At 42.5% G+C, this 21,806-nt stretch overlaps 1 protein-coding gene across 3 annotated transcripts in view; it reads left to right on the plus strand.

The window, feature by feature from the left end:
• The window catches only part of B3GLCT (beta 3-glucosyltransferase), a 196,331-nt gene extending 175,635 nt beyond the window's left edge, over positions 1-20,696 (plus strand). For 2 of the 3 annotated variants that reach the window (XM_029602651.1, XM_029602653.1), the window contains 2 exons: positions 3,849-3,993; positions 17,210-20,696. In XM_029602651.1, coding sequence (XP_029458511.1) covers positions 3,849-3,993; positions 17,210-17,374 — 310 coding nt within the window. In that variant the 3' untranslated portion in view covers positions 17,375-20,696. The remainder of the gene's footprint in view (positions 1-3,848; positions 3,994-17,209) is intronic. The other variant, XM_029602652.1, reaches the window with a different exon arrangement.
• The last annotated feature ends 1,110 nt before the right edge of the window (positions 20,697-21,806 follow it).

A 21,806-nucleotide genomic window follows, 5' to 3' on the forward strand; every position in this document is an offset into this window, starting at 1 on the left:
TCTACTAAATGATCCACTTAATCCTGCCCAACTGGAAGTACCGAAATTACAGATAAGGTTTGGGAGTGCAATGAGACATTGCAATATGTTGTCCATTGCTCATATTATATAGTAGAAAAACAATCACAAAAAATGCTGCACACTTTTAGGATACTCTACACTATGAGGATTCTGTGAATTATTTTAGAATACATTGTTTGCATCCAAATTCTTGTTGACTAGCCAGTATGTCAGATCTCCAAGACTGAGTAGTCTGATGTGTTAATTTTTTCATTTATCAGTAACATAAACCTAAAGGCATCTTGGGAAAACTACTTCTTTGAGGTAGATATTCAGATCCACTTAGCTGAATAAATTCTAACATTTGAATGTTTGACTGCATTTAGCAGCCACCACTTAGCCAGATAAGTACTTATCAAGCTAAGTAGTTAGCTGACTAAGTGGAGGGCAGAATGGGGGTGTATCTGGGAGGAGCTACTAATCTGGCTAATTTAGGGCTGGATTTTCTAAACTATCGCGGCTCTGTGAATTTGGCGGTACCGGGGGGTGGGGGCGAAGTGGGGGGTGGGCCTGCGAAAGCTGGCAGCGATCGCACCTCCGCAGTCTGATCGCTGCTGGCTTTCACACCCAATAGCGCCACCATGAAAGGTGGTACTATTGGGCACATTACTGGCAGCGATTAGGTGTCCTACCTTTTCGTTGTCGCGGAGCCGCCCCCCAACTCCTCCCCTTCCAGAGTGGACTCCGCCCTGATTTAGCTATCGCACGTGAAAAGGGAAAGTGCACAGAAAAGCAGTAAAAACTGCTTTTCTGTGCACCCTCCGACTTAATATCATGGCGATATTAAGTCGGAGGTCCCAAAGAGTAAAAAAAGTAAAAAAAAAAAATTTGAATTCGGCCCGCGGCTGTCCGGCCAAAAACCGGACGCTCAATTTTGCCAGCGTCCGGTTTCCAAGCCCGTGGCTGTCAGCGGGCTCGAGAACCGACGCCGGCAAAATTGAGTGTCGGCTCTGGGTCAAAAGGAGGCGCTAGGGACGCGCTAGTGCCTCCTTTTCCCCGTTTCTACCGTGCCATCTAATTTGAATACTGCATCGTGCGCACCGGCGAGGGGACTTTACTGAATCGGCCTGTAAGTTGGTAGCTGTATTGTTGGAGATCCCAGCAGGCAGAAGTAGTTGGATTGCAGGCACCAAGGCAGGGAGAGCAGGCCCTTGAAGAGCGAGTACCTGGTATCCCAGATAGGCACCTGAAAAAAAGCATAGGGCCCCCGAGGAGCAGGTACCCAGGTTAGTTGAATAACCCTGAAGGGCAGAGAGAGCTTCTTGCAGCAGCAAGGAAGTGGCAGAGTAGCTTAGACCGGAGGTATTCCAATCCTTGCTAACTTGAATTGTTAGCAAACGAAGGGCAGGCTAAATACCCAGATGGCCTGATGTCACACGAGGGGACGCCCCCGAGGTTCCCGCCATAACGTGGATAAAGACGTGGGTGGCGTGCATACTCGCATCCTAGGAGAAACATGGTGAATAGCCTTGCCATTGCCGTTCCGGGGACGCCGGAGAGAGTGGCATGAAGACGCGGTGGCAGCCATCTTCCCAAGGCTAGAGGAGAGAGCAGGAAGAAAGGTGAGGCACAGAGGTCGAAGCCGTCTGAGACCGACGGACACAACAGCCTCGCAGGGTCTCCTGAGAGAATGAAAGTCCGGCGTGCCCACGGACCCAGGGGGAGCGCGATCGGGTTCGAAGCTGGAGGCTGGGTGGAACAAGGAGAACCAGAACAGAGTTGGTGATGACAAGGCGAGGAACAGAGCCAGAATCTGGAGACGAGGTCAGGCAGGCAAAGATCAAGATCCAGAGGTCAGTCCGAGGAATGGTCAGCAAAGCTGGGGTCAGGTACCGGAGGTCAGACGAGGTCAAAGGCAGGCTGAGGTCTCGAGGCAGGCAGGCAGGTCAGGCGCAAGCTGAAGTCTTTGAGGCAGGCAGCAGGCAGGAAGGCAGGTCAGGAACTAGCTGAGGTCTTTGAGGCAGGCGGCAGGCAGGCAGGTCAGGAGCAAGCTGAGGTCAGTACCAGTAAGACAGTCCAGGGGTACTACCTGGGTAGACAGACAGCCGAACACAGGAACAAGCAGGACGCAGGAACTAGGATGCAGGAACAAGTCAGGAACAGAACTGGAACAGAAGGATCCTGGAACGAGACTAGGAACAGGCAAGAGTAGGAACAAACGCAGAGGCAATCTTAGAACAACCCGACCCGATTGCCAAGGCAAGGAAGCATAGACAGGAACTTCCTTATATCGAGGGATCAATCAGGGCGCGCTGCGGAGCTAAGACACGCCCTTGGCCCTACATGAGTCCGGACGGTCCGTATGCGCGCGCGTAAGGGCATGGATAACATGGCCGAGGACGCCAAGCCTCAGCGTGAGGCCTGGCGTGCAGTGGAAGGCCCGGCGACCGCTGCTGTGGGACTCCAGGGCCTGGCAGGCCTGGCAGGACTGGCAACTACCGTGAGGGAGGTCATTCCTGGACCTACTGTGGAACCATGAAGGTGAGCAGGCCTGTGTGCGGGATGGCCGCGGGCAAGGCGCATAACAGCTGTATCCTGCAGTATGCTTGTATAGAGTACTACAGTATCTATGGTGACAAGATGTAATCCTTCAAATGAGCCAGTTTAGTGTTCTAAAATGTTAATACCATCTGCAGAATCATATACATAAGAAGGTAAAGAGGAAACCACAAATGCCTTAAGGGTTGTAATAAAGAACTTCTAGCTGAGATAATAGGTAACCTAATGGGTTTACCTAACTCTTATCGGGGATAAAGATAAATGCTCTTTTTTTGATGATATAAATTGATAAGCATGTGTATGCTCTATACTGTTTGGGTTGTGTTGGAAGGATTTATTTGGTATTTTCATGCTTCATCTTTGAAAACAACGAATCTCTAAATGATTTGAACAGTGGTGCTGATGTCTAATACCTGCTTGAAGGCCATTGTGGGCAGGAGACAGTAGATTATATCTCAGTTCAGCACAATAAGATCTCTGAGATTGATTTTACATTTAAGTTAATTATCTGTTTTTGTACATTGACACCTCTCTTCATGTTTAATTTGATACTAGCGTATGACATGTCCAGAAACTTTGATGTCAATCAGATAGAAAACAAAAATGTTATTGAGTGGCTTAATAGCATGCGCATATTCAATGGATATGTGAATCCCCCCCAAAATACCCCTTCATGATCCTCATGGACCCCCTACCATGCCATGAAAGTTTAGTATGGCTTGGATGAAAAACACATGTAATCCCAAAAATGTATTAGACAACAATTGCGAGTACATATTCATGGAATTTGTGAATTAAAAAAAATATCTCTGTCAGTATCCTTAAGGCCCCCTTGACATGTCATGAAAGTTTAGTGTGAATAGGATATCAAATAGGAAAGTTATTAGTGGCGGACAAACACACACAGAGTGATTACATAAGCCTCTCTCCCTTTTGAAAGTAGACTAAAAATGGAGACACTTAAATAAATGCAGATAAAACTGAATGACTCTCCCAACTGCAATGAACACTATTAAATATGGATACTATGCTCTAGGCAACTCCATTACTTTACCCAGAGCCTCTCCTGGGTTGCCCATAGTCATCTGTAGATTACCCATTGATTCTTACAAGTGTTTGCAGATGTTAGCAGTCAGCACTATTAATATAATTGCCATATTTATGTGTCTATTATTGTTTAATAGCTTGCTTGCATTTTGTCTTGCTGGTTACCAGTCCTTTTTTACTTGAACATAACTAACTTATTCAGTGACTCTAAAAATCTTTCTTTCTTGTTTTGTTCTGAACAGAATGGTATTCAGCAGAGAAGCAGTTCAAAAGCTGCTTCATAGCAAGTGTCGATGTTACAGCAATGATGCACCAGATGATATGGTTCTTGGAATGTGTTTTAATGGCCTAGGAGTCTCAGTGACGCACAGTCCACTTTTCCATCAGGTAAGATGTTTAATGCTGAGTGACAGCTCTTATGACTGGATTATGAGAGTTAGTGTAAAAGGCAAAAGTTAACATTTATTGTCCTCAAGTTGAAAGTCATACATCTGCCACTTCAGTTTTTAAAACAATGACACTTAAACCCTTCCATATCACTGCATAACCATTTACTACTCATCAGATTACTTTAAATTTGAATGCTTTATAATCTTTTCAGGAAAACCTATGTATACTAATAAAACAGAGTCCAAAATGGGTTGCAGGAAAACATTTTCATATCTTGTAATTTTGTGATAATTTATCCAAATTCGGCAGAACTGACCGCAGAGTTCAGGCTGCAGAGATTATGCCCATATAGTATCCATATTTAATAGTGTTCATTGCAGTTGGGAGAGTCATTCAGTTTTATCTGCATTTATTTTTCAAAGCAGGTATTTCTAAAATTAGTATATGCAATCTAACAAACTTAACTGCTTCAGAAAAGCAATTTCCTTGCCTATTCTATGTGATAAAATTAAAACCAACTTCGGCAAAATAATTATACTAATATACAATCAAGAGGCTCATCTGCCTAAATGGCTGTCTCTGGTATCATATATCATGGTATTTGCCACTGCATGGGCTGTTACTTTTTATATATAATCATGTTACCATTGTGGAATGATTTTTTTTGTTTTCACTTTAAGTATTTTTCTTTGCAAATAAAATAATTAAAAAAATTTCTCTCCCAATTTGTCGTAGGAGTGAAATATCTGTTTATGTTTGTGTATTATACAGACTTCTATCACAGTCAGAAGAAATAGATATTAAAAAAATTGCTATGAAAGGGGAGGTGCTATTACTAGGGGATTTCAATCTGTCGAATGTTGATTTGACAGAACACACCAACTGAGGTGTATTCTAGAAGCAGGAAGATCCTGGATTCTCTGCAGGGTGAACTGCTCTGTCATCTGGTAATGGAACCCACATGGGAGGAGGCAATACTGGACCTGGTGCTTACCAATGGAGACAGTGCTTCTGAAGTTGTAATGGGCGATAATCTGGGATTCTGTTACGGTTGTGGACCCTTGGGCTGGCTGAGACGGTAGATGGAAGACTGTGGGAACCCACAGGAAGCGTCACAGCTGGGAGGCAGCGCTGAAGAGACTCTGGAGATGACTTCACCACTGGAAGCCCGAGGTCGTGTCCCCCCCCCCCCCCCCCGGGAGGAGCCCGTAGGAATCCGGGCCTCTTGAACTTAGGCGGGATCCTATGCGACCAAGGATCTGGGCAGTGTCCGGAGAGGTAGACGGAGAGGACGACTGGACCCAGGAGGCTGGAAGAGTCTTCACCCTCGGAAGCCCGCGGCTCCCCCGGGAGGAGCCCGTGAGAGCCCGAGCCGCTGGGACTTAAGAGAATCCTCTGGACCAGCAAGTACCGGATACCTGAGGTGGTGGAAAAAGCCGAAGTCAGAGTCCAAGAGCGAAGCCGGGTCAGAAGCCAGAAGTCAGAGATCCAAACCAAAGCCAGTGGACGAAAGCTGAAGACGGAGTCATGGGACGGAACCGGGTCGGAAGCCAGAAGTCAGAGGATGAACCAAAACCAGGAGCGGAAGCCAAAGACGAAGTCAGGAGACGAAGCCGGGTCCGAAGCCAGGAGTTGAGTCAGCAGAGACGAACCGGAGTCCAACGCAGCAACTGGAGACACAGGGAAACTGTATGAACCTCGTTGCAAGGCGAGGTGTAGCTGCAGCTGCCGGGTTTAAATGGCCCGGCAGCGTCTGACGTCATCAAGGGCTGTTCCCGGGTTTTCCCGCGCTGGCCCCTTTATGGCTGAAGCCCCGGCGCGTGCGCACCTAGGGGGCGGGGCCAGCCGCGGATCGGCGCCGGCGTCTCCCTAGCAGCGAGGATGCCGCGGAGGGCCGCTTCTTCGGTCTGGGAGGCCAGAAGGAAGGCGTTTTTGCGGCTGGACCGACCGCGTGGTGAGTGCAGGTCCCAGGGCACGGCCCGGGACCGTAACAGATTCAGTGGTCACCGGATAATGTGGATCAGTAATAGATTGCAGGAGATGAAGGTTTATGAAAAGATGAGGAACCCCAAACTTGAAAAAAGGGTCTGGTGGTGACAGAGGCAGTGGCCAGTCAGCACCATGGAAAATGACGTTAACCATGCCTAGAGCTAGGGAGAAGGGAGGTCCGAGGGGAAGCATGGGGAGGGTCCAGAGCCCACCCTAGACCACCAAGCCCTGTTTTCAAGGTTAGGGCCAGGAATTAGCCTTTGGTTGGGGGGCTAGGAGGGACCTTCAACTGGGGGAGGTGGTTACTGGTATAGGGGGGAAATTTTTCATCAAATGGGAGGTGTTAGGGTTGGGGCGGGCCATCGCCACTCAAATTTTATTCTATTTATGGACAACTTTTGGGGCTTGGCACTGCCTCTAGAGGCAGTGAGGGGGGGGGGAGGGCTGAGGTCTGATAAGACCCCTGGGGGGGCGGGTTGACACTTTCGGGGGAATGGGTTCGGGCCACTTGGCCATTTAAAACAATGGCGGCCCCATGTAACCCAGGCAGCCATTGCGTGTTTTTGCAGCCTCTGCTGCTTTCTTGTTTATCACAGTTTTTCCATGATAAATAACAATACGACGATAGTGACGTGATATGTTGTTGGGGAGGGGCAAAATATCATGGGACCACTCCTCCTTGATATTTTGTCCATCCTGCGATAAAATATTTCAGCTTGCTAAATCTCCCCCTTAACTTTGTTAAAATGAAAGAGTTCGTCAAGGAGTCATTAGCTAGAGGAAGTAGAAGATCAGTAGACAAAAACTAAAAGGAGTTATTATAAGGGCACCTAACCTTTTTGTTAGGAAAGTAAATAAAGGGAAGAGAAAAAAAAGGCTGCTCTGGTTTTCTAAACAAGCAGCTGAAACCGTAAGGAAAAAAGGTTAGCATTCATAAACTATAGGACATCACAGAAAGAGGATGACCGGCAATGAGAAGCTAAAAGAAGTTGTGAAAGTAGTCAGGACTGTAAAGATACAAATGGAAGTAAAAATAGCAAATATGATAAAATGAGGGGGGGGGGGGGGTAGGACTAGATTGTGTTTGTGAGGAATTAACTAAACTCAAAGTAGATAAAGCGATGGGGTCAGATGGGATACATCCAAGGTCCACCAGGTGGACCTTGGATGTATCCCATCTGACCCCATTGAAAAGCATTGAAAAGGTGGACCTTTTCAATGCTTCCGTAGAATCGGGAGTAGTTCCAGAGGACTGGAGACAGGTGGATGTGGTTCCCATTCACAAAAGTGGAAGTAAAGAGGAGGCTGGGAACTACAGACCAGTTAGCCTGACTTCTGTGGTAGCAAATTAATGGAATCGCTGTTTAAAAAAAAATTAATGAGGATAGTGCAGCTTCTGGACTCCAATGGGTTACAAGGTCTGAAGAAGCGCAGCTTTACCAGAGGTAGGTCTTGTTAGATGAATCTGATCAATTTCTTTGATTAGGTGGCCAGAGAGTTGAATCAGGGGAGCCTGCTGGATGAAATGTACTTTGATTTCAGTAAAGCCTTTGACACGGTTCCGCATAGACAACTTATAAATAATTTCAGCACCCTTGGTATGGGTCTTAAAGAGACTGCCTGGGTTGGAAACTGGTTGAGTGGGAGATGACAAAGAATAATGATAAATGGAGTTCATTCCAAGGAGAGGGATGTTATTAGTAGTATGCCACAGGGCTCAGCCTTGAACCATTTCTTTTCAACATTTTCATGAACAACATTGTGGAAGGATTATCAAGAAAAGTTTGTCTTTTTGCCAATGATACCAACATCTGCAACAGAAAGGAAGGTGTAGAAAACATGAGAAGTGATCTAGAGAACCTCAAGAAATAGTCTGGAGTCTGTCAGCTAAAATATAATCCTAGAAAAAAATGCAAAGTTATGCATTTATGCTGCAATAGCCCAAGGGAGATATACAATATTAGGGGTGAAATTCTTATAAGCACGAAAGAAGAGTGGGATCTGGGGTGATCATATAGAATAAACTTAACGTGGCCAAACAGATGAATAAAGCAACAGCAAAAGCCAGAAAGATGCATAGGTGAATAGAGAGAAGAATGTTAAGCAGAAAAAAGGAGGTGATATTTATTACACCTGTATAAGAGCTTGGTGAGACATCGTTTGAAATACTGTATGTACTATTCAGTGCTAGAGACTGCATCTTCAAAAGGATATAATCCGGTTGGAGTCAGTCCAGAGGGCAACAACTAAAATGATCAGTAGTCTTGAATATAAAGCATATGGGGACATATAGAAACATAGAAATGATGGCACAAAAAGACCAAACGGCCCATCCAGTCTGCCCAGCAAGCTCCCACACTTATTTTCCCATACTTATCTGTTTCACCGACCACCAAGTTCAGGGCCCTTGTTGGTAACTGTTTGATTCGAATTTCCTGCCACCCCCTGCCATTGATGCAGAGAGTAATGTTGGAGTTGCATCAAAGCTAATTCAAAAGGCTTAATGGTTAAGGGTAGTAACTGCCGCATCAAGCAAGTTACCCCGAGACTTGTTTACCCAGACTGCACAGATCAATGCCTTGTTGGATGTTGTCTGAATGTAAATCCTCTTTTCCACTTTTCCCCCTGCCGTTGAAGTGGAGAGCAACGTTGTATATGCATTCAAAGTGAAGTATCAGGCTTAATTGGTTTAGGGTAGCAACTGCCGCAATAAGCAAGCTATCTCCACGCGTATTTGTTTACCCATACTGTGTAATTCAGTCCTTGTTGGTTGTTGTCTGAATGCAAATCCTCTTTTCCACATTTCCCCTTGCCGTTGAAGCAGAGAGCAATGTTGGAGTTTTCGAAAAACGAAAGAAGGATACCACAAGCTACTAACCCTAAGACATATAAAGCCATTTCTCAACCTTTCTGACTTCAGAACCGTCCTGCAGCTGCTTATTTTCTCCACTTTCGATTGCTGCAACTCATTACTTATTGGAATCCCTTCATCATCCCTCAAACCACTCCAAATACTGCAGAATTCAGCTGCCAGAATCCTTATACATAACACCCATTTTATCCTCTCTTCACTGGCTACCTATTTCTGCACGAATTACCTACAAATCAATGACCATCATTCATAAAATCCTAAATGATGATCTTCATGGACTAAAAGGCTTAAACATAACCCCCCCAAAACCCACAAAGAAACCTACGCTCTAACAACGCAGGATTCTTAAACATCCCCACCTTAAGAGACGCTCATCTTTCAACTACATGAGAAAGAGCATTTTCCATTGCCTCCTCCAAAATTTGGAACACCCTACCCAAAGAACTGAGGACCCAGCACATCCTGAAAACATTTAAAAAAGACCTAAAAACATTTTTATTCCGCAAACTCTATTCTAACTATCTGACACCTGATCATCCCAGCCCTCAACAGAACTCGCAAGCATAATCCTCCTCTTCATGCTCTCCTGATGTACCCTCCTTTTTCACCCCTCCCTGCTCTCTCACTTGATTCATTATGTTCATTGAAAATGTTCTCCTCAATATTCTGTTATTCAACTACTAAGAAAAAATGTTTACTGTTCACAATACTCTACTGTTCCCAACTACCATGTTAACTCCATTTGATTGTATGCTAATTGCATATTTTGTAAACCGTTATGATGGCTCTACCGAATAACGGTATATAAAACTCTACAAATAAATAAATAAATAAATATTAATCGTGTGAAGGCTTATTGAATAAGGGTACTAATCACCAGGTAGTAGCCACCATTCCAGCAAGCCACCCCCATGGTTCTTCTCTTCATTCCCATCCTTTAGCCTTTATGGATCCACAGTGTTTATCCCATGCCCCTTTGAATTCCTTCACAGTTTTAGTCTTCACCACTTCCTCCGGAAGGGCATTCCAGGCATCTGCCACCCTCTCCGTGAAGAAATACTTCATGACATTGGTTCTAAGTCTACCTCCCTGGAGTTTCAAATCGTGACCCCTATTTCTACTGATTTTTTTCCAATGGAGAAGGTTTGTTGTTGACCATGGATCATTAAAACCTTTTCAAATATCTGAAAGTCTGTATCATATTACCCCTGCTCCTCCTCTCCTCCAGGGTATACATATTTAGGTTCTTCAATCCCTCCTCATAAGTCATTTTATGTAGACCATCCACCTTTTTGGTCACCCTTCTCTGGACCACCTCCATCCTGTCTCTGTCCCTTTGGAGATACAGTCTCCAGAACTGAACACAGTACTCCAGGTGAGGCCTCACCAAGGCCCTGTACAAGGGGATAATCACTTCCCTTTTCTTACTCGATATTCCTCTCTCTATGCAGCCCAGCATTCTTCTGGCTTTAGCTATCGCCTTGTCACATTGTTTCGCCGACTTCAGATCGTTAGACACTATCACCCCAAGGTCTCTCTCCTGCTCCGTGCACATCAGCCCTTCACCCCCCATCAAATACAGTTCTTTCAGTTTTCCACACCCCATATGCATGACTCTGCACTTCTTGGCATTGAATCTCAGTTGCCATATCTTCGACCACTCTTCCAGCTTCCTTAAATCCCGTCTCATTCTCTCCACTCCTTCCGGCATATCCACTCTGTTGCAGATCTTAGTATCATCCACAAAAAGACAAACCTTACTTTCTATCCCGTCTGCAATGTCGCTCACAAAAATATTGAACAGGACCAGTCCCAACACCGATCCTTGCGGCATTCCGCTTACACCGCTCTCTCTTCAGAGTAAGTTCCATTTACCATCACACATTGTCTTCTGTCCGTCAACCAGTTTGCAATCCAGGCCTCCACCTTGGAACTCACTCCTAAGCTTCTCATTTTATTCACAAGCCTCCTGTGCAGGACCGTATCAAAAGCTTTGCTGAAATCCAAGTAGATGACATTGAGTGCTCTTCCTCGATCCAATTCCCTAGTCACCCAATCAAAAAAGTCAATCAGATTTGTCTGACAGGACCTTCCCCTGGTGAATCCATGCTGCTTCTGGTCCAACAATTCTTCTGACTGTAGATAGTTCACTATTCTTCCTTTCAGCAACGACTCCATTACTTTTCCCACCACTGAGGTGAAGCTAACCGGCCTGTAGTTTCCAGCCTCCTCTCTGCTCCCACTCTTGTGAAGCGGGACCACCACCGCTCTTCTCCAATCACTCGGCACCACTCCCATTTCTAGGGATCTATTGAACAGGTAACACAGCGGACCCACCAGCACATCTCTGAGCTCTCTCAGTATCCTGGGATGAACCTCATCAGGCCCCATGGCTTTGTCCACTTTCAGTTTTTCTAGCTCTTCCCATACATTCTCTTCTGTAAACGGAGTTTCATCTACTCCACTCCCCTCCAGGTTCTTAACTAGCGACAGTCCTTCTCCAGGGACCTCTTTAGTGAACACCGAACTGAAGTATTCGTTTAAGGAAGGAGGAATAGCCTAGTGGTAGAGCAGTGGGCTACGAACCAGGAGACCAGGCTTTGAGTCCCGCCGTCGCTCCTTGTGACCTAGGGCAAGTCACTTTACCCTCCATTGCCTCAGGTACAAAAAAAAACCTTAGATTGTAAGCCCTCTGGGGATAGGGAAATGCCTACAGAACCTGAATATCTCTCTCCACACATTGATCCTTTTCACCTTTCAATTTGACTATACCACTTTGGACTTTTCTCCTTTCTCTGATGTATCTGAAAAATGTTTTGTCACCTCGCTTTACCTCTGGCAATCCTTTCTTCCGCTTGACTTTTTGCTTTCTTGATTACTTTCTTCGTCTCCCTCAGTTCCATCAGGTATTCTTCCTTGCGATCTTCCCTTTGGGATCCTTTATATTTCTTAAACGCTGTTCTTTTAGTTTTTATTTTAGCAGCCACCTCCTTTGAGAACCAGATGGGTTTCATTTTTCTCTTGCTTTTCTTTACTATTCTAACATATAGATTATTTGCCTTGGTAATTGCTCCTTTTAGTTTGGCCCACTGTTGTTCCACATCTCTCATTTTCTCCCAGCCTTCTAGTTGTTCCTCCAAGTACTTCCCCATTTCAACAAAGTCCGTGTTTTTGAACTGCAAAACTCGGGTCTTCGTGCGACTTCTCCGTATCCTATTTGTGATATGAAACCATAGCGTTTGATGATCACTGGTTCTGAGGTGGGCTCCCACCCAGACATTAGAGACATTATCTCCGTTAGTGAGCACTAAATCGAGTATAGCTCCCTCCCTCGTGGATTCCATTACCATTTGTCTGAACAGAGCCCCTTGCAGGGCATCCACTATCTCTCAGACATATAGATCTAAACATGTATACCCTGGAGGAAAAGCAGGATGGGGGCGGGGGGTGATGATTCAGACATTTAAATACCTCCATGGTTTCCATGCAGAGAAGATGGGCCTCTTTCAAAGGAAAGGAGGTTCTAGAACAAGGAGTCATGGGGGAATACTTAGGAGTAAGCTAAGGAAATATTTCTTTACAGAAAGGGTAGTGAATGCATGGAGAAGCCTCCCCATGGAAGTGGTGGACACAAGGGCAATATCTGAATTGAAGAAGTCATGGGATAAACATAGAGGATCTCTGAGGGAGTAGTAGGGATCATAAAGCTGAATAATTGATGAGAACGGGCAGACTTAGATTGTCTGTAATTATTTTTTTCTGTTGTCATGTTTCAATGTTTAGAGCATAGGCAGATTATAAAAACTAGCAAAACTTTTCCGGCATTGATCAGGTAGCCTGATCTATATCAGCCTGTGTATGTGCACCTGTGTCTCTGTGGGTGTAGGTGTCTGTGTCTGTGTGTGTGTGTGTGTCTGCCTGCCTATGCATGCCTGAGAGTATATGGGTGTGTGTGTGTATCTGCCTGTGTGTGTGTGTTTGAGAGACTATCTGTGTGTTTGTGCCTGTGCCTGCCTCTTTGTGTATGTGTGAGGAGAAGCCTGTGTGTGTGCATGTCTGTGTGTGTAGGCCTGATAGGGCTTTGCAGATAGTGCAGACTGTCTATTCCCAGTGCACCTTCCACTGTTTGGGTTCCACATGATGGCCAAACACAGACATGACAGTGTGACTGACTGACTGACACAACACAAGCCTTTTATATATATATATGTATAGAAGATAATTTTGTATAAATTGAGAAATAGGCTATGGGTCTTACATTTCATTGCACAAAATTCTTAAGTTATCTGTCCTACAGATAATTACAGAAAAGGTTTACAAGCTGCTTATTGAGGAAATGCACCTTTCAGGACTCAAAGAATGTTCTTACAACTACAGAATGTAGTCTTACAGCTAAGTATCACCAGATAAAGAACTGATTGTAGGCGATACTCTTTCAAGGGCATTCCAACCTGGAGAGCTGTGTACAATAAAGATAATGAAAATAAGTGCTAGTTAAAATGTCAGTCTCATTAAAAAAACAACACACACATTACTATGTAGCAAATGACAGCTGTCTGTAAAACAGAATGTGAACTGTTAGCAAGAGAGAGGTCATTAAAACATTTCTGTACTATATACAGTTTAAGGGACAAAGGATAATTATTCCCGTGTCTGTGAAAAGTGTACACAAAAGAACATCTTGTTAAATAAATTCTTAAAGGGCAAAGGATGTAGTATTTTGACTAAATAATGAGCTCAGACATCAAGAGAACCATATGCATTTATAAATCCTGGAAGAGGTTTAGTGGAGTAGCAATCTACTGCTTAGAGCAGCAACTAAGAGCCAAGGAAGCCAGGGTTCATTTTACACACATTAAAGTCTTAACGCAGCTTAGTAAACGATTCCCTTAGATTGTAAGTCCTCTGGGGACAAGGAAATATTTACTGTGTCTGAATGTATCTGGCCTTGAGCTACCACTAAAAAGGCGCAAGATAAAAATAAATAAATAAATACTATAAAAAAGGGAGTTAAACAATGAGGAGATCTATAAAATATTGTGAGTGGTCAAGAATGTGGCAACTGAGATTAAATATAAAAACAAAATTTCAATCAGACATCTGAGGAGCAGAAACCTGAAGCAGAAATATGTGAAGGGGGGGATGAGATATTGAAAACTACATAACAGGATAGGGACATGGCAATGATCCATTTTTTGTTTTTTTTAACTTTATTGATATTAAACAATATACAAAGCAAAACACCTTGTACATAGAAATATATGGGCATCAATAAATCAAAATGTCATATGAAAAATACAATGCTTGAACCATAAACATTAATACAGAGCCCCCATTAATTTCTCAAACAACTCCTGAGGAGAAGCAGAAAATCAAGGAGACCTAAGAAAAAAACATATGTAAGAATCAGCATAGCATGGAAGAGCTACATCATAATAGATCTAATCTAGGCCTGAGTGGGAGTTAAGAAGTTATCAGTGATTTTTTTTTGAGTCCAAAAAAACGTCAATTACTCAGGAACAAAGAAGATACAACAATCGTTATTATATTTTATAACACATTTACAAGGGTAACGTAAAGTAGAGGAAGTACCCAAGGCAATAGCTTCTAGCCTTAAAGCAAGAAAACCCTTTCTTCTTTCCTGTGTTATTTTAGCTATATCAAGAAAAGTCTTTCCAGCTTGACCAAAAAACATAGAACCTAAAATACTTTACTAATATCTTGCTCAGTAAAAATAAATAAATAAATAAATAAAAATATACTAACAAGGGACATTGCTCAATAATTCTCCAAAGATGTTATCAAATTAACAGATCTGTGGAGGACTGAGCAATATGATTCTGTTGAGAAATGGAATATAGTAACAGGAATGTCGGCAGAAAAGGACCAAATGGTTCATCCAGTCTGCCCAGCAAGCTTGTTATGCTAGTATCTGCCATGCTGTGCAGGTCACTGGTGATGACCCTTCTTAAAAATTCAGACAGGGCTACTTGCAGTGCTTTGCTTATGGACTTGGCCGTAGAAGCAGTCCTGTGCTTTTCCCCTTATGTCTGCATATCAGTACCCCAGAACGTAAAAGTCAGGGCCTATGTTGGTTGTCATTTGAATCCAATACCTCTTCCCCTCCCCCTTCCACCTGTCAAAGCAGAGAGTGATGTTTGCGAGCTAGCACAGGCAAAAATTAATACTTATTAATAGAAAGAATTTGGTCGGGCTCCATATGTAACACCTCCAGGAAATATTTCTTTAAAATATAAGGCATTTCACACATCACTTTGGGAAACTTTAACATTCAAAGGTAAAAATGCTTATGCTGATTTTCTAATATTTTTGTCCTTCTAGAAAGGGAATTCTAATCCTTCACCTTAGTAGCATTGAAATTCTGGACATCTTTGATATCAACTTCCACAGATTGAGTCTTCCTATTAACTTCTGAAATTTGATCCTCATGCTTCTTCATCATAGACTCAGGTTTAGCAGACAAAGAGTCAATCTTAGCAATGCAATTAGTAATGGATGTACCACAACCAACCATAAGCTCCCATAGAGAATCTAAAGTCACCACCACAGTCTTAACTGGTATGAAAAGAGGCTCACTGAAGGGAGAAGACTGCTCCAACCATGATGAAGTTAATGGAGAAGATCTCAAAACTATCTCCAAATCATTTCCACCAGCCAGCACAGGAGAAGACAACCACAAGTTAGAGCCAACACACCCTTTGACCTCCAATGGTAATGGAAAGAGCTGCTGAACTGATGTTCAAACCCACAGTCCCCCTCTACTGTGGCTGCTTCGATAACATCATCCACAAGTGTCGCAGATGGTCTGTGAGGAGAATCGCATTTCTCAGCTGGTGGAGGTTGTTGATCCAGGGGGTTGAGTGAAGCCATCTCCCCTGGAGAAACTGGCACTACTTCGCCATGGTTCACATCAGGGATAACAACCCCCTGCTCTGTAGCCAACTGGGACATGTACGCTGTGATGGGCTGATGGCTGAGAAGGCTCAGGAGGGAAAACCCTCACCTTTCCCATATTTTATGTATTTATTTATTTATTAGCTTTTATATATCGACATTCGTGGGTACATCATGCCGGTTTACAATATAACTGAAGGAGGAAATTACAAAAAACCAGGGTGGGGGGAAGAGGGAGCAGATAGGAAGAGAGAAGGGGCGAGAGAAGAGAGGGAAAAACAGGAAGAGGAGAAAAGGAACAGTACCTAATAGAAAACAACAGAGGAACAGCAACATATGCTTAAACGGCATCTCAAAGAAAACAAACTCAGTAGAAACAAGGGAATGCTCAGCAGCTAAAACATGTCCACATTCATGCTGCCATCTTTGCTTCCATCCCCCATCAAATTTGATGATTTAAGGTTGCCAAATAGTGTGACAAAGCAGTGGAAACCTATGGTGCCTAGGAAGAGGTATAATCAGCAGAAAACAGGAGATGATATTTCTGTCCAAATAATTGATGAAATCTCATCCATAAACTGCTATTAATTAATAAGCAGTAGTAGCTTGAGATCTATTTAATGTTTGGGTGCTTGCCCGGTACTTGTGACTTGGATTGGCCACTGTTGGAAACAGGATGTTGAGCTTGATGACCCCTTGGTCCAACCCAGCATGGCATACTTTGGATGCTTTTAAATAAAAATGAAGACATAGTATAGGTAATACAAAGGAGAATTGCCAAAATAATATATTTAAATATCACCCCTCCCCACACACTCCCGCCCTCTCCTCTTCGCCAGTCCTGCGCGCCTCCATTTCATTAGCGCCTCCTCTGCAGCCAGGGTCTTGGCTCCGTAACAGCTGTGCTTCTCAGTTCTGTCAAGGCCTGGGCTCCACATGAGCTGTAAGGCTGCCGGCACCAGTCCTGCTGCTTTTCCTCTCTTCTGACTTCTGCGCTTGGTTTCCTTTTGTCTGCCTGCCTATTACCTCCGCCTGAGGCGTCAGTGTCACAGATGGATGGAAAGACAGACCGAAACAAAAATATAAGTGTGGGGTTTTTTTTTGGGGGGGGTTTTCTTTTTGTAATTGTTTATTTTTTCACAAAAACCAACAAGGTACATAAGGACACCAACACTGGTCATGAAAATATTGAACACAAGACAGCAATAATGTTGACCATAAATAATGATATTGAATTTTACGGTCCTTCCTTGCCACAGAATCTACCCCGACCATTCTTCAGGAAAATGAGGGCTTTTGTCAATTTTAAGCATGGTATTACCAATACTGGAAAAAGTCCAATAAATCAAATGGTGTTACTTATAAAATGACCAAACATTACCCTAAAAGCACCTATTAACTGGTTTAACCTATTTTTTCCCCTTTGTTTCTCTTCAGGCACGGCCTGTGGACTATCCAAAAGAATACCTTGCTCATCAGGTTCCAATATCATTTCACAAGCATTGGAATATAGATCCCATCAAAGTTTATTTTGCATGGCTGGCACCCGATGAAGATTCCCAGGATGGAAAACTACATCAACATATTAAGGAAGATTTATAACTCATAGGAGACCTCTACAATTAGTGATGTACTTTTAGAGGAGAGGAAGAAAAAACAGTTAATGTTATTCTTGGTGGTGCATTATTGCAAGAGTACCATATCCTTGCAGATACTGCAGATTTTGATCCATAACATACGAATTTTCTGTTAAAGAAACTAGTTCAGTTTTCAAGTAATGGTTGAAAAATAGTCTTTAGACTGTTGTGGCAACTACTGTACATTACATTGCATTTGATTTGGGTTTAGGTGTTTGCAGCATGATATACATTTCCCTTCTGAAGTTGCAGTACACTACACCTGTATTTAACTTCACCCAATTTGTCTGGAAACTGGTTTTCAGCCGCTGATCTGCCTTCAGCCCTTCCTTGGATTGAACCTTGTTTCAAGAAAGGCAGTATAAGAGTATAACATAACATGCTTAAATATTATTTAATATTGTTTTGGAACTGTGTTCAGGATTGAGAAAGTCCAGCAAAGTATGTACATACTATGTATATTACTTCAACCAACAAATCCAAAAATAAAGCCAGACTTGGGGCCTAAGTGTTAAGCATTCTTCCCATAGATACAAAATGGGGGGAACCCCCCTTTGGTACATCTGGCCTGTGGTTTCTTACTCTGGAATTCAATGGCAAAAGCCCTGATGGAAAATGCTGTCCTCTTTGAAACATTTTGCAATAGCTTCACTCCTGAGGAGGTTGTTTGCATGTGCCTTTCTCAGTATTATATGTTTGCATTGGACATCACTTTCAATGAGCCTTGGGTTTGTGATTGTTTTGAAGCTGATTTCAGATGTACAGTGGAGTTCATCCTAATGCTAACTTCATGTTGTATTCCATCAACCGCAATCCTCTAAATGGGTTGTGTTTCATGTCAGAGCATTAGCAGTTTAAAGGGCACTGCCTACATCCTCCAAACACAGTTTTCAGCGTCCATCCTGCGAGCACAGTATGAATGTATTAGGTAACCAAGAGGCTATTAAAACACATTGCAGTTTTCATTTATTTCAAATGAATATGTTGCCAAGTAGTGAGTATGTATGGTTTCATATTGCTGACTTTAAACAGAAGTCACAAGAGGGGAATAAGTGAAAAGGTTGAACAGGGCGTATAGTGTACTTAGATACATGCACAAACTGGGTAGTCATAACTCACATTGTAAGGATTAATATATATCCATAGTCCACACACTGGTGCTATTTCTATGCTGATAATTTCAAAATGTGGTTTTCTGAACATATACTTCTAGTATGAAAACGGGTTAGGTGACCATTCTCTGTTACAAAATAAAAATGTATTTTCTGTATAGAAACTAAACTGGTGAGTCTGCTTCTCCGAGCTAACTCGTTAAACCAATATACATCAAATTGTATATGTATTTTAATGTCACATTTGAGGCATCATCGAGTCTTGTCCCAACAATTTGTTTTAGCTTATGCAATTAATAATTTGTTGGTTGGCCAATGACCAGGATTCAAATTTGTGAATTTGGTCTACTTGATAGGATCATTAATTTCCTCAGCTCTCCCAAGATTTCAGCCTAGTTGGTTCATTTCTCAACTCAGCATACAAATGTTAGAAATGCCAAACTGGGTGAAAGAAAAGGCTAGTTTAGTACAGCATTTTATCATCGATTGTGGCAGGCAGTGGGAGATGTGATTTAAACCTTGCATTGATTACCGGTAATTGAAAACAGGAAGCACTATGCTCAATCTGTGCCTTTAAAAATTCATACTCATCATGGTACAAGCACAGAAGTGTTTTCTTCCATTTGGCTAATCCTAATCTACTGAGCATCAAACCAGTTGTATAAATCCAAAACAAAACACTCAAAACATTTTAAAGTTATTCTTTTCAATTGCAGAAAATTTAACCATCCAGGGGATCCAGTTGCTCGATATACGTAGAAGTATAATCTTTGAAGTTTTAAATAATCTTCAATTCGATATGTCTCTTGCATGTGATTGTTATTGAGTGTTCTATTTTGATGTTTACAATTAAACTCATACCTCTGGTCTGTAGTAATCCACAATATAAAGTTCTGTCATCCAGAAAGGAAGTATTTAGTTTCTTCAAAAAAATGTAATACCACTTTTGGTTGCTATATTTATCAGAAAAGGAATACCAAAGAACTTCATAGCACAGTCACACCTCTTCTTGTAAGAATCAAAGCTGAAGATGGCAAAGTCTAAAATGGTCTGCCAACAGAGGGTTAGATCCAACTCTAAAGGATTTTGTGCATGGTCACGACAGGGTAGGAAAAGGGTGGAGAAGTAAGATGGGAATTTATATGCACGTCTACTCAAAATGGTCAGACCTCAACCAGGCAGAATGTATATAGATCAATTTGATCTTTATTTGCTGTCATTTTCTATTTTACCAACATGATAGCTTCAAGAAGGGAAGAATAACATTACAATCAATTATAGTGGGGCAGCTAAGCACTGGGGGTAATTGCTCAAGGTCACCCAGGGCAGTGGTGGCAAAGCTAAAATTAGAAGCTCTTAGTCTATTGACATTGCAAACTGGATTCATTTCCCATTGCTGGCAGTGGGTTTATTTGTTGTGGTCACTGGAGCCAAAAAATGGAATGATCACAAGATCTCTGCAGCATGTCAGAAGTGTTCCATATTTGAAAACAGTTTAATTTTGTTTTCTCCATATAGTTCATTTTAGAAATATTTTTTAAAGTCTGGGTTTAGTATTTTGAAAACTTAATTTTTAAGAACCTGGGCTGGGGCTTGGGGTTTTGTTTTTAAAAAACTTTATCTGCTGTTATATGATTGAGCTTGCTCTACTTTTTTAACCAAATTCAGGGTCCAAAAGCCATAATGTATAATTTTTTTAAATTTTCACTTCGATAAATGTGTTTTGTTTTATGAAGTTCAATATATCAGTTCCAAAATAAAATGATTTTTATTGGGGTCAGATGGAAAAGTAATTTATTTCTGTTCCAGCTGTTGCTAAAGAGATATGCCCTATATGTGACTTATTATGTATGAATAACTATAATGACTACTCATTCATAATTGATCAGAATAAATTATAAAAATGAATTATTTTCCTTTGACTCCAGCTATCAGTGCCTTAAGCAGTAAGTATTTCTGCTGAGATTGGAGCTGTAGTCTGGTACCATTGATGTATAGTATTGTTAAATGCAATGTCTTTATTATTTAGAATTATGTAACCATCAAATGAATAAAGAGATTTAATTGCAAGACTTGTGATTTTATCTGTAGTACTGCAGATTGTTGTATCCAAAAGAGAGAATTTCTCTAGGATTTTTTTATTAAAATCACGTGCAAAAACCTCTATTGCACTTTAACTGCTGTTTCTGTGTATATTTTTTCTTTGCTACTCCATCTTAATGAAGGAGATTCCTCATTCTCCCATATTATCCCATTTAGAAGAACCAGAATCAAAAAGATTGTAGAGGAACTTCTACTATCCTACAATTGTTTTGTAGCCAAGCTAGAATATGGGAAGCAGGGCTCAGGGCATAAGCAAATTGGTCATTTATCTAAAGTGCCAAACTCAGAAGAAAAGGCTGTGCTGGTGGTAATACCAAACTCTGCAGTTAAGTGATGCCTGGTCCATTGAGCCAGGTCCTACCCAGAGGGTAAAGGGCAGAAGTAGATAGAGATTGTGAGTGATGCCAACCCACAACTAGCTGGGAAGCCCTATGGGTGTGTGGATTACAGATTAGTGGGTGGGTCACCCATCTACCTTTTCCATCACAGAACTAGGAAAGGAGACGGGGTGCAAATTGTAATGCCCCTTAAAGAACTGAGAAGCTTTCAGCTGCCTTCATCAGGAAGGCTTGTATTTCATTTTTGGTACTGGCTAAACTAGCTCCTTTTCTGCTTTGCCCTAAACTAAGGAGAAACTGAAGGAAACAGATGAACATATGTGCTTTAAAATTACATTTTATTTCAGGGCTGCGGTAGGAAAAGAATCTCTGTTCCCAGAGAAAGAGTGTCACCTTTTTCTGTGGTGCAGCCATAATGCAGAGCAAGAGCTTCTAGGATCTCCCTCATACTACCTTACCGAATAAGAGGGTCTACCACTTAAATAAACGTATTTTCTTTATAAAAATACATTCCCACCTCCCCCAGCATATTGATTTCAGAAGCGCATTAAACAATTCTAGTTTAAACGGGGTAATTAAAAATGTTAAAAATAGAAATAACCTGGTCCTGCCTTTTTTGCCCCTGAGAGAGAGAAGCCAGCGCAGGGCCTGCCTGGGGTCTGAAGTGAGCTGGGGCCTGTCGCAGGTCCCTGTAGCTGTAGAAGGGACAGTGATGGAATGGCCTGGTCCAGGAAGAGTCTCAGGCCGATGCAATAAGACACGCTGTAACATAGGCACTCATATTCGGCAATCATTTTCCTAACGCACGCAGAGCCAGGTCTCCTGGGCACCCAATGCAATATGT

Source organism: Rhinatrema bivittatum, chromosome 5, assembly GCF_901001135.1.
Source record: "Rhinatrema bivittatum chromosome 5, aRhiBiv1.1, whole genome shotgun sequence".
NCBI classification, from domain to species: Eukaryota; Metazoa; Chordata; class Amphibia; order Gymnophiona; family Rhinatrematidae; genus Rhinatrema; species Rhinatrema bivittatum.